This window comes from Lynx canadensis, chromosome A3 (assembly GCF_007474595.2).
Source record: "Lynx canadensis isolate LIC74 chromosome A3, mLynCan4.pri.v2, whole genome shotgun sequence".
Taxonomy (NCBI): Eukaryota; Metazoa; Chordata; class Mammalia; order Carnivora; family Felidae; genus Lynx; species Lynx canadensis.
In genome coordinates this window covers 121,025,941-121,038,817 of record NC_044305.1, presented here as the reverse complement: position 1 = coordinate 121,038,817, position 12,877 = coordinate 121,025,941, and the positions used below count along the sequence as shown (strand labels likewise).

The 12,877-nt window shown below is 47.8% G+C and overlaps 1 protein-coding gene across 3 annotated transcripts; it reads left to right on the top strand.

Moving 5' to 3' along the window:
• Positions 1-1,104: 1,104 nt before the first annotated feature.
• Positions 1,105-12,187, top strand: FKBP1B (FKBP prolyl isomerase 1B). 3 transcript variants are annotated; one of them, XM_030311559.1, is made up of 4 exons: positions 1,105-1,195; positions 5,682-5,729; positions 10,388-10,500; positions 11,590-12,187. In XM_030311559.1, exons 1-4 carry the CDS (start codon positions 1,159-1,161, stop codon positions 11,716-11,718), a joined length of 327 nt encoding a protein of 108 aa, XP_030167419.1. In that variant the 5' UTR covers positions 1,105-1,158; the 3' UTR covers positions 11,719-12,187. The 3 variants fall into 3 exon arrangements, with proteins under 3 accessions (XP_030167419.1, XP_030167420.1, XP_032448645.1); XM_030311560.1 differs by having other exon boundaries at positions 11,545-11,605; XM_032592754.1 differs by lacking the exons at positions 1,105-1,195; positions 5,682-5,729 and adding an exon at positions 6,398-6,496.
• Positions 12,188-12,877: the final 690 nt, after the last annotated feature.

Genomic DNA, 12,877 nt, shown 5'->3' with positions numbered 1-12,877 from the left:
TGAACAAAACATCCAGTTTTGGTACTTCAGCGATGCTGATAACCTAAAATCTCTTACCTAAACACCTGGGAGAATGGGGGTGGGGCGGATGGAAGAAGAACACTTCCAGGGCCCACTCTGGCTGCCTTTACTCAGGTTTTTCTCCCTGTGCTTATATTCCAGTGCCATTTATCAGAATCATACTTTCACACTGATTTTTGGAACAATGAGTGAGAGAAAAATTAAAGTTCCATTCATTCTTCAAGCAAATGTTACCTCCTCCAAAGATATCTTTCCAGATTCCTGGGACTCTTTTGGGTGGAGGTGAAGGGTCTGGCGTGGAAGAGGAGCTTAAGTTGTAACTTATTCATTCATTCCACAGCAGGAATCAACCATGCTGTAACCACCCGTCACAAATTTCGTTCTTTGACGACATGGATTCTACCTCAATTTAACTGTCATCAGCAGGGCGCAGTTCTTTGCCTCGAAAGGTGGGAACCTACCTGTGAGTGGGGCAGAACAAGGCGGGAAGCTTGAATGAGGGTTGAGGGTGATTGGGGTAAGGTAATGATTGGTTTCCTCCCACCCTCCCCTCCCCCGCACCTCGCATCCCCAGATTGCTCCTGCAATCCCGGCAGCCAAGCCAGAGTAGTAAGTACTTCTCAGGTGCTTCCATAACGTCCTGAACTCCAAGGCAGTGAGCGTATCTACTTAAAGTGTTGGTTTAGTTGCCGGCTTTCCCCTAGTCTGTGGGACCGGGTTGACTCCCCAGAGCTTAGCACAGAGTAGATGCTAGGTAAATTTGTGTTGAACGGATGGATAGAGAGATGGATAAATGGATGGATGGATAGATGGGTGGGTGGATGCGCGCGTGTCTCATGTCTCCCTCACCATCCTCCCCAGTTAACGACCCTTAGCCTGGCAAGCTCGGGAGCAGCCGCTTCAGGGTCCCTTCCCCCGGGCCCCGCCCCAGCCGACCCCACCTTTCCGCGCCGCTCCGCCCCGCCGCCCCCTTCCCCGTGGCCCCTCCCCGCGCAGGTCCCGACTCCCGCCGCACCTCCTCCGGCTCTGCAGTGGCGGCGGGGAGGCGAGTCGGAGAGCCAGCGGGGCCAGGGCCGGAGCCGAGCCGGGGTCGGGGCAGCAGCGGGGACCCTCGGAGGCGGGGCCAGTGGGACTGCGATGGGCGTGGAGATCGAGACCATCTCCCCGGGAGACGGTACCGGGCGGCCGAGCTGGGGGAGGAGGAAGGGTCCCGGGGCGGAGCCGGGCGGGCGGGGGTCTGATTCAGAGGTGGCGCGGAGGGTGCTGAATCCGAGGCGGGCATAGGATGAGGGCGGTGAGAGGAGATCCCAGGAAGGATTGTTGGGAATCTAGCAGACGATCCTCCACCATCCCCTTCCCCGCCGGCTCACCTAGGGGAACGAAGGCGGCGGCCAGGAGGCGGGGGTCTGCGGCCCGCCACCGCCCCGGGGGCCTCGGGCCGCCGCTGCCTCGGCTGGAATCTCTCGGTTATCCGCTACTGCTGGTTTCCCAGGGCAGGCTTTTAGTTCTGCTTTCCCTGCCCTGCTAGGTGAGCTCTGGAAACAGCTGGAAGGGTTCTCTTCTGTTTGGGGCAACCCTTTCCAATGCGCCCCCCTCCGGGCCTCCGGTCGGGCGGCCCCTGTGGGCTGGGCGGTGAGACGTTGTGGGGACCGAGCCAGTCTGGGAAGGAAGAAGCGCTCCCTCCGCCTCTGCATCTCGCTTTATCCTCCCCGCCCCACTCAGCCTCTCCAGCCATCCTGTACACTCCCATGGCTTTCATTACCGTCTGCAAACCGATGGCCTCCAAACTTAAGCCTCCAGCTCAGATCTCCGACCTGAGTTCAAGGTGGTCCATTTATCCAGCTGCTGCTCGACCTCTGTCTGGATGTCCCACGGATACCTAATTCAGCAAGTCCAAAGCAACTAACTCTCCTTGTCCTCCCCACTTCCAAGCGCTCCTCTGTATTGCCTTTTCCCTGTCCCCAGGACTGGCACCACTCACTTCCCCAAGCCAGACATCTCTTGTATAATTGGGTATGGATGTGCAAGGAATAGCCAGTTTTAAATTTTTTATAAAAAAATTTTTTTTTCAACGTTTATTTATTTTTGGGACAGAGAGAGACAGAGCATGAACGGGGGAGGGGCAGAGAGAGAGGGAGACACAGAATCGGAAACAGGCTCCAGGCTCTGAGCCATCAGCCCAGAGCCCGACGCGGGGCTCGAACTCACGGACCGCGAGATCGTGACCTGGCTGAAGTTGGACGCTTAACCGACTGCGCCACCCAGGCGCCCCTAAATTTTTTAAATGAAACTTAATCCAGTCCAGAGTCCCCATGTCTGCAGCAGAATTTGACAGACAAATTTCACGTGAGACATAACTGACAACCCCCACCTTCTCTAGGAAATAAGAGGACCTCAGGGTTCCAGGCCACCCTCCTCATTAAAAGGCAGTGATTCCTAGATCCTAGCCACTACCCTGATCACCCAGCAGGTACAGACTTCTTTGACCCAGCTGGGAACTATGGTGCTGGGTCCCAGGAGGCATCTCCCTGACACCTTGTCACACCCCAGGGTACTGTCATTGATTTCTGCCAGGGGGCTGCAGGCCTCTTCTCCCTTCCTTGGTTCATAGTAGCTTTTAGAGTTATTTTGAGGGAGAGAGTATGCACCCCCAGTGTGCACACACAGAAGCTGAGGAGAGACAGAGAGACAGAGAATCCCAAGCAGGCTCCACGATGTTTGTGCAGAGCCAGATGCGAGGCTCTGTCTCAGAAACCCTGAGCTGAAATCAAGAGTTGGGCACTTAACCGACTGAGCCACCCAGGCACCCCGAGGGAGATTAGATTTTTAGAAAAAGCCTGAAAGAGCTTTGGCCTTCTACTTTTAACAGTCTAAATTCTTGAGCCAGGAAAGCACAGAAGGGCCAAACTACTGTACTGTTACATTGGGGACACCGTCTTGGTCGAGCCCCACACCAAGTCCTTTCAAGTCCTTCTGCTGAAAATTTCTGGGTTCCATCCCTGTAGCCCCTTCCCTGGTTCAGGCCAACATCACCTCTCACTTGGATTTCCGCATATCCTCTAAACTGGGCTCACCACCTTCAGTCTCACCTCTCTGCTTTCCATCTGGCCTCCCTAACTCACCACCTATTTTTCACACCGTAGCCTGTGGACTCTTTAAAATGCATATGTGACTGTTCTGTCCCATTCTGCTCCTCACCCTCCCCACCCCCCGCTTCGTGTTTTAATGAATCTTCCATCTCCTTCTGCAGACAGATGGTAGTCCGGCCGAGTCTTACCTTCCACACCAGAGCCTCATCTCTTCCTACCAGTAGCAACCCCCACTACCACCATTTCCCCTAGCTTTAGCAGGCTGCCTGCAAATTTGTTAAACACGCCAGTCATTCTGCAAATATTTATTGAACGTGTATTATGTAGTTGGGGTTAGAGCGGTGAGCCAGACAGGGATCCCACTATCGCTCGATTCTAGGCCTTTGAACACGTTGTTCACTCTTCCCAGATTATCTCCCTTTACTTCCTCTGGCAAACTGCTTACCTTTTAAGACTCAGTTGAACCATGATCTCCTCTCAGATGCTTTCCCTGACTCCCATAGAGTCCTCTACATGTTGGCTCACTTGTTAGCTTCTCAAATGCTTTGTTACCCAGGCTTGTGGCCTGGTAAATTCCACCCAGATTTATAGCTCCAGGACAGATAACTCCATCTGCCTATTGCAACATAAGCTCAGATAGATGTCTAATAGGCATCTCAAAATTGCCAACTGCTCGGGGCGCCTGGGTGGCTCAGTCGGCTTCGGTTCAGGTCATGATCTTGCAGTTTGTGAGTTCAAGCCCCACGTTGGCTCTGTGCTGACAGCTCAGAGCCTAGAGCCTGCTTCTGCTTCTGTGTCTCCCTCTCTCTCTGCCTCTCCCCTGTTCACGCTCCGTCTCTTAATAATAAATAAATGTTAAAAAAATATTTTTTTTTAAATTGCCAACTGTTCAAATCTGCTCCTCCCCAGTCTTCCCCACCTGGAATTAGTTCCACTGTCCATCCAGTTCCCCAACTGAAAACCCAAGTGTTGTACTCGATGTCTCCCTCTCCCTCATCCCAGACCCATCTCCACTCCATTAGTGTACCCTGTCAGTCCCGCTTCCCAAATATATCTATTTTGCTCTCTTCTCTGCTGCCACCACGTTAATTCAAGCCATAATTGATTTCCTGTCTGGATTATTGAAACAGGCACCTAATCGTCCATCCTACACACAGCAGTCAGAGTGATCTTATAAAATCTTAATTCAGATTATGTCATTCTCTTGCTTAAAACCCTCCAGTGGCTTCCTGTTGCACTTAGAATTAAATCCGGCTCTGCAATGCTGGGCATGATCTGGCTTTTTCCCACTTGCTTCCTTCTCCCTCTCTTCTTTCCAGTCACCAGGCCTCCTTTCTATTCTGCAAATGCTCCAGTCCTTTCCTGCCCCAATATTTGTGCCCTTCGAGCTCCCTCTTCCTGCAGTGCTTTCCCCAGCACTTTGCTCATCCTTCAAGATTCAGTCCAAATGTCACCTTTTCTAAGAGGCCATCCTGAATCACCCTTTCTAAAATGGTCTGTCCATTGTATCTCTCTTTAACTCATCATTGTGTTTATTTCATTTAAAGAATTATCATAATCTAGAGTTGTCTTGTATACTTGTGTATTGTTTTGTTTCCCCCCATTAGAATGTAAACTCCAAAGGAGTTGGGATCTTGTCTCTATGGTTTACTGCTGTGTCCCTGAAATCAGGCCCAGGCTTTGCATATAGTAGATACTCTGTAAATATTTGTGAATGATTATGCTTATTAATCCTTGGTTGCAGTCATCATCCTCCATTGTAATCTATTATTTATGGATCTGTTTCCCTAACTTCACCATGAGTTCATAGGTTGCTCTGTGTTTCTGGAATCTAGTCCATAGTAGGCTGTCAGTAAATGTTTGTGGAATGGGGGCACCTGGGTGGCTCAGTCAGTTAAGTGTCCAACTCTTGGTTTTGGCTCAGGTCATGATCTCACAGTTCATGAGCTTGAGCCCCGTGTCGGGCTCTGTGCTGACGGCATGTAGCCTGCTTGGGATCCCCGCACTCTCTGCTCCTACCCCACTTATTCTCTCTGTCTCTCTCTCAAAATAAATAAATAAACTTAAAAAAATGTTTGTGGAATGGATGAAGGAAAGTAAAAGGAATGATCAAAGAAAAGAAAATAATGGGGTGCCTGGGTGGCTCAGTTGGTTAAGCATCTGACTTCAGCTCAGGTTATGATCTTATGGCTCCTGCATTCAAGCCCCTAGTCGGACTCTGTGCTGACAGCTCAGAGCCTGGAGCCTGCTTTGGATTCTGTGTCTCCATCTCTCTCTCTCTGCCCCACCCCTGCCCGCGCTCTGTCTCTCTCTCTCAAAAATAAATAAACATTTTTTTTAAATTTTAAGAAAGGAAAATAGGAGAGAGCATAGTTGAGGAACCCAAGGGAATAAAGTTCAAATCAAATAAAAAGCCTCATACAAGGCACAGAGCCAGAACTAGAGCCGTGGGCATCTCCATGGTATGGAGGGGAATGTGGGTCAGAGCTCTGGGTCATAGTCACATCTGAATGTCCCAAGTGACTTTTTCCAATGCCCTATTCATTCATCTGCCCTCATGTCTCCTTGCAGGAAGGACATTCCCCAAGAAGGGACAGACGTGTGTGGTGCACTACACAGGTAGGCTTTGCTCCCTCAGCCTTCATCCAGACCTGCCCCTCCCAAGGGAGGTCTCTCCTCTGCTACTCCTCTCTAGAGGTATCTGCTCCCTAGAACAGGCCCAAAGCTCAAGGTAGCCAAGTCTCCCTGTGACCAGTTGTCCCCTACTTCTCGAGCCAGCCTTGTGGGCATGGGAAAGGGGGCTTGCAAGGTTACCCCTTCCCCATTTGTACCAGCAGGAGCCATCTGTGGAGCCAGCCTCTGATTGGGCCAGGCACCTCCATTCCCTTCCCTCCGTTGTGGGCAGGGTGGGGCCTGGCCCTCCTTGTTCTGTCTGATATTTAGAAATCCCTTCTTGAAGCTCTGAGAGCCCTGATCTTCCCTGCAGGCTCCCTTTTCCTCCTACAATATTATTAGAGAAGGGGAGGGTGACTTCCTCAGCATTTCCTTTCTTTTTTCAGAAATAGACTGTTCAATTCAGCGTGCTGTTATTGAGCACCTACTGTGTGCAAGATGCTGTGTGGGCACTGGGGACACAAAGGTGAAAAGGCAGGATTCCTTCCTTCTTTGGGGCTGTGGGGAGTGGCAGAGCCAAGTCATCCAGAGGCTCTGCTGCAGTGTGACAGCTGGGGCAACAGCAGTGCCTGTCTCAGGGCACTGTGGGACTTGCAGGAGAGCCCCACATCTCTGCGGACCCCTCTTGGATGCTCTGTATTGGAAGGTCAGGTGGGCTGAGGAACATTCTAGATGGAGCTCCTGAGGACTGCTGGCAGGAAGATCACAAGCAGGTATTTGTTCCAAGAGAAGTGAATGCTCTGCCTTGTGACCTGCTTCCCAATGTGGCAAAGTTGGTGACAGCCACTTAGCAGACGGCAAGGCCAGTTTAATTCCTAGGACGTATTCAGATGGGGCCATTTTTAGCAGTTCTCTGGGCCAGTGTGAAGTGCCAGGTTAATTCTAGGCAGACGGTGTGGGTATTTCTCAACAGCTGTGTTGCCGGTGGCTGGCGTCAGTGAGCTAGAGCTGTGTGTTATCTCCCTGTGACTGGCCTAATTACCATGAGTCCCCTGGGGCCTCTGACCTGTGTAATTGATTTATCTGTTCTACATGTTGTAGACAGACCAGTGCTTATCAAGTTACTAAAACCACAACATCCTTTTGCAAAGACTTTTCGGAGTAGATACAGGGAGCAGGCCATGTGCATTAAACACTAGCATCAGCCAAGAGTGTGGGGAGGGACCGTCTCATCAAACCCAGCAGGAGATTATAGGGGACTTTTTGGTAAACTTTTTAATTAAAAATAAATACAGTAGAGAACATAAATCTAAGATGTACAGCTCAGTGGAATTTTTCGAAGTGATCACACTTACATAACCACCACCCAGATCAACATGTACATTTCCAGCACTCCCTGGCATCTCCCTCCTGCCTCCTCCCAGTCATTACACCTCCCTGAAGGTAACCAGCATTCATACTTTTGTCCCCATCGATTGGCTAGGCCTGTTATTGAATACCATATAAATGGAATCACAGAGTATGTACTCTTTTGTGTTTGGCTTATTTCACTCAATACTATGTCTATGAGATTTGTCCACAGTCATTGGTTCTTTTTTATTCCCATACAGTTCATCGTATGAATGTACCACAATTTATCTTTTCTAGAATTGATGAACACTTGGGTTTCTGATCATTTTTGGCTGTTATGAATACTGTTGCTTTGAACAGTCTTGTAGGTGTCTTTTGGTGCACGTATGTACACATTTTGTTTAGGTATATACCCTGAAGTGGAGTTATTTGGGCATAGGGTTGTACCTATCCTCAGCTTTAACAGATACTGTCAAACAGCTTCTCAAAGTAGTTGTGCCAATTTCCACTGCCACCAGCCATGTAGGAAGGCTCCAGTTCCCCTGCATCCTCATCGACACATGGCATTATCACGTTTTTGTTTTGTTTTTGGCCCCCTTGGGTGGGTGCCCAGTGTATCTCATTGTGGTTTTGATTTGCATTGCCCTGATGACTAATGAAGTTGAGTACCTTTTCATGTGCTTACTGGCCATTTGAATATCATCTTTAGTCTGCTCGAGTTTTGTCCAGTTATAAAAATTAGGTTGGATGCCTTTTACTTATTGATTTAAAGGAGTTTTTTACATATTCTGGATATGAGTCTTTTGTTGGTTATACTGATTCCAGTCACCTCCCATGCCAAGGCTTGTCTTTTCACTCTCTCAATGGCATTTTTTGAATAGAAGTTCTTAATTTTAATGAAGTCCTACGTATCAATCTTTTCCTTTATAGTTGTACTTCTGTGTTCAGCTCAGAAGTCTTTGTCTATTCCTAGGTCATGAAGATATTCTTCTGTTTATTATCTTATAGAAGCCTTATTATTTTATTTTTCATACTTACATCTGTGATTTATCTGGAATTTTTGTGTGTGTGCATAAAGTAGGGCTCAAGGTTAATTTTCTCCATATGATATATAGTTGGTCCAGCAACAGCAATTTAAAAAAATATATCCTTTATCTGTTGCATTGCTGTGACACCTTTGTCAAATCAAGTAACCGTATAGATGTTGGTCTGTTTCTAGGCTGAATTGTTTTGGCTGAACTTGTAGCTGTAGATAACTGTATCTGGTCTGAAGTATATGAAATCTGAAGAAATTGGGGAATGAGGAAGTCAATTATCAAATGGAGTGTGTGTGTGTGTGTGTGTGTGTGTGTGTATCCATATGTGTATATGTCCAAGTATATGTCTGTGTAATTATATGTAGATTTGTGGATCTAAATATTTTCTTAGCATCTGTTTGAGCATCAGGGTTTTTCTTCTGAATGTGTGTGCTTAGGTGCCCATGAGCACATGTGAACATCTCTGTGTATTGGAGTATCTTAGCAACCTGTGTGTATGCATGAGTTTTTGTAAGACCTCCTTAGTAAAGGGTTTTCTCCTTCGCCTGATTTAATACCCAGGGCAAGAGTCCAATTTATTCTACCTAGAAAGTAGGAAAATAATACTCTCCCTTGTATATATTTAAATTGTAGGAATTAGAAGAAGTGGAATCATGGATGCGCAGACATTAAGCTTGTTCAGACCGCCCATGTTAAACATGGCATATCTGAAGCCATGAGAAAGGCAGTGATTTGTCTAACTTCACACAATGAGTTAGTGCCAAAATGAAGTCAGTATCCAGTCTCTGAACTCACAGGCCAGATCTTTCTCTGGTCCCAAATTGGCTTTTGTCATGGTCTGTGGGCTGCAGGAAGAAATCGTGGAAGAGCATTGTTTACAGGCCTGACCTTTGAACTAGTCACTGATAAGAACTAAAAATACCAAAACAGCTCTTGAGGGACACCTGACTGGCTCAGTTGGTGGAGCATGTGGCTCTTGACCGCAGGATTGTGAGCTCAAACCTCACATTGGGTCCAGAGATTGCTTAAACAAATAAACTTTAAAAAGAGAGAAAGATACAGTTCTCGAGCCTTAGACAGCTGGAATGAGACAATATTTGTACATCAGGGATGACACCTGGATAAGGGAGGCTGCAGACTGTTAGAGACAGCACTGGGGTGTTCCAGATTCAAACAGGCCCTTTTTATGGGGTGTGGGGGCCACCATTGACTGGCTGGGTCACCTTACTCTGTTCATTGCAGGGGGGGCGGGGATGATGTAGCCTTTGTTTTTTTGTTTTGTTTTGTTTTTATGAGCAGGGAGAGGGGCAAAGGGAGAGAGAGAATCTTTTATTTTTTTAAGTTTATTTATTTATTATTTCTGAGAGGGAGAGAGAATGCACACAAGTGAGGGAGGGACAGAAGGAGAGAGGGAGACACAGAATCCAAAGCAGGCTCCAGGCTCTGAGCTGTCAGCACAGAGCCCAACACAGGGCGAGATCATGACCTGAGCCAAAGTCCAACGCTTACCAACTGACTGAGCCACCCACGCGCCAATGATGTGGCCTTTGGGTTTTGGATGTTGGGGGAAAACAGGTGAGGACTCAACCTGAGGCAGAAACATCCTTAGGCTGAGGAAGGAGCACAGAAAAAGTTGTAAAGTGCAGAGGTATTTGAGAAAGGTATATTTGAGAGGTATTTGGGAAAGGTATTTGAGAAAGGTGTGACCTGAATAAGACATGGGGGGGAGGAAAGGAAGAGGAGAGCAGAGAGAAGGTTATCAGACAGGCAATAGCTAGATCTTGAAGTGCGTGTGCACAGTGTAGGCATTTGGATTCTGCCACAGGGAGCTATTGACAAAAGGATATTGCTATCTCTATAAGCAAGAGAGAAATATGATCAGATACATGTTTATGAAAGACCGTCATTCTGGGTACCAAGTGGAGACTGGAAAGGAGGAGTGAGAGTGGAGAGAAAGACCAGTTAGAGGGTGTTCCTGTGCACAAGTGAGACATGATGGTGACTTGGTGTGGTCCCAGGGTGGTGGCAGTAGAAATGGAGTGTGTAGAACGTAGATAGATTGCAAAGACATGTAGGACTAAGTGATAGGCCATATTGAGGGAGTGGGTAAGGCAGAGTGAGGTATCTGGGTTTCTTGCTTGGACAACAGGACGGGCAGGGAGATCTGAAGAGGCGCAGGTTTGTACAGAATAGGAATTCCATTTTAGACATGTGGACCCAGAATGGGGTGTTAACTCATGGCCACAGCTCTTCTCCACCCTATTCTTGCTTTCACAGGAATGCTCCAAAATGGGAAGAAATTTGATTCATCCAGAGACAGAAACAAACCTTTCAAGTTCAGAATTGGCAAACAGGAAGTCATCAAGGGTTTTGAAGAGGGTGCAGCCCAGGTAGGATGAGGATCCTCATTAGGGGGGATTTGAGGAGTTGGAGTCTGGGCTCGGTACACCGCCCCTGCCCTATCACAGACCGCCACTGCTTTGACTCTACTGCTACGGCATGGTGACGCCATCTAGGTTCAGCCCCTGGCTTTGTGACCCCACTCCTTCCCTTTCATTGCCAGCATGACTTTAAGTCGCTGGGGCTCTCATTCCAAGCACATCCCTGTGGGCTTGCTCAGAACTAGCTACGAGCTACCAGCTGTCTGGGACTGAGGCAGCTAGAGAGTTGGGGGGCGGGGAGGGGGGTGGTGGGCCAAGGTATTTTTTTTTTTAACTTAAAAAAGTAATTTCCGACCTTGCAAAAATATCACGGAAATAGTTCCCATATATTCTTTACCCAAATGTTAACAGTTTACATAACCATGGTAAAACGATCCCATTACATTAATTTGTGATCAATTACACATTAACATTGATGCAGTACTGTTAACCAATACATTCAAATGTTTGAGTTGGTTATTAAAATTTTTAGATCTGTTTATTCAAATTTCACCATTTGTCCGACCAATGCCAGACGTTCTTGATGACTGCTGTGTGGAGCCCTGGTTCACACTCTTCTCCCTTGGTCTGTGAAGTCATATGGTGCTTTTAGTGTAGGTCTCTTAGCCCTCGCCTCCTTGCGGTGGCCTCTGATTGCTTAACGTCTTTAATGGACTGCTTCTCTTACCTCCTCGATTGTGTACTTGTACATGTGCTGTTTATACACCCTCTTTAGGTTCTTTTGGAAGGGGGTGAGGAACAATTAGGAATACCTTGAAGTGTTTAGGCCATGCGCTAAATGAATAACCAGCAGTGGTTGTCAGATGAATGAATTTGGGACTACTTTGTGGAAGTTAGTGCCCCACAGTGAAGTCTCTGCTAGTCTGAGACAGAATCCAAATTCTGCATCACTTCAGTGTGCCACACAGAAAATTCATCTCAGATCTTCAGAGTTATCAGGAGGATAGTTTGGGAAAATGCCATAGTTATCTTACTTTTTTCTTTTAAATCAAGCTGGGTCCTCTTTCTCCTCTCCCCATCTGCCCCCATCCCTGCTAGATGAGCTTGGGGCAGAGGGCGAAGCTGACCTGCACCCCCGATGTGGCGTATGGAGCCACGGGCCACCCTGGTGTCATCCCTCCCAATGCCACCCTCATCTTTGACGTGGAGCTGCTCAACTTAGAGTGAAGGCGGGAAGGAGCTCGAAGTGGCTGGAGATGGCTGCTGCCCACCCTCCTAGCCTGCTCTGCCACTGGGACGGCTCCTCCTGCTTGGGGCTCTTGATCAGCGCGCTAACCTCACTGCCCCGCGGCATTATCCATTCTCTGCCCAAGTTGCTCTGTATGTGTTCGTCATTGTTCACGCGCATCTTTGCTTTAGGAAACTTCGGTTGCAAATCAAAACATTTCAGGTTGTGCATTTTGCGTGATGCATGCAGTAGCCATTTCTGATCGCAGAACACAGATTTCTTGTTCGCACAATCTACACTGCCTTACTTAAGCCAGACACACAAGGTGCTCAGACATGAAATGTACATGGTATACACAGAGGGACTTGAGCCAGTTACCTTTGCTGTTACTTTCTCACTTAGAAGTTCTGTTGGCTGCTGACTTACACAATGTCCTCTTTGGAAATGATATGTAAAATAAAGGCTCTGTGCTTGACAAATTCCTGTCCATCCTTATTGTAGGAAGGAAGTGCTTTAAGGAATGCATAAGCCAGTTGCCCTTGGGAAAGAGTGGAAAGGAGACTTCCAAGTAGCCAGGAATGATAATAAACATAATAGCTATGATGTGACTATTTGTACATGCCGGGCCTTGTTCTATATATATATATATATTTTTTTAAATGTTTATTTATTTTTTGAGAGAGACAGAGACAGAATGCGAGTGGGTTAGGGGCAGAGAGAGAGAGGGAGACACAGAATCCAAAGCAGGCTCCAGGCTCTGAGCTGTCAGCACAGAGCCGGATGCGGGGCTCGAACTCCTGAGCTGTGAGATCATGACCTGAGCCGAAGTCGGACGCTCAACCGACTGAGCCACCCAGGCGCCCTGATATATTTTTAAATACAGTTGCCACCAACCCTCTAAAAAGCCCTACAGGGTAAGTATTAACTTGTCACTCACCTCACGGGCTCAGAATTCTTCTCTGAATAACTAAAGGAATATATCGTGTTCAAACTGCTAGCAGTCCAGCATAGGATTTGAGCACTTTATGTGACCTTGCAACGTCTGTCTGTTTGGACTTAGAGGAGTTCCCGACCCAGATGGAAAAGAACACTCACTGTGCACCTGAACAAATGAAGGGTGTTTTAGGTCTTGGAGCCATACACTAACTCACACTGGGA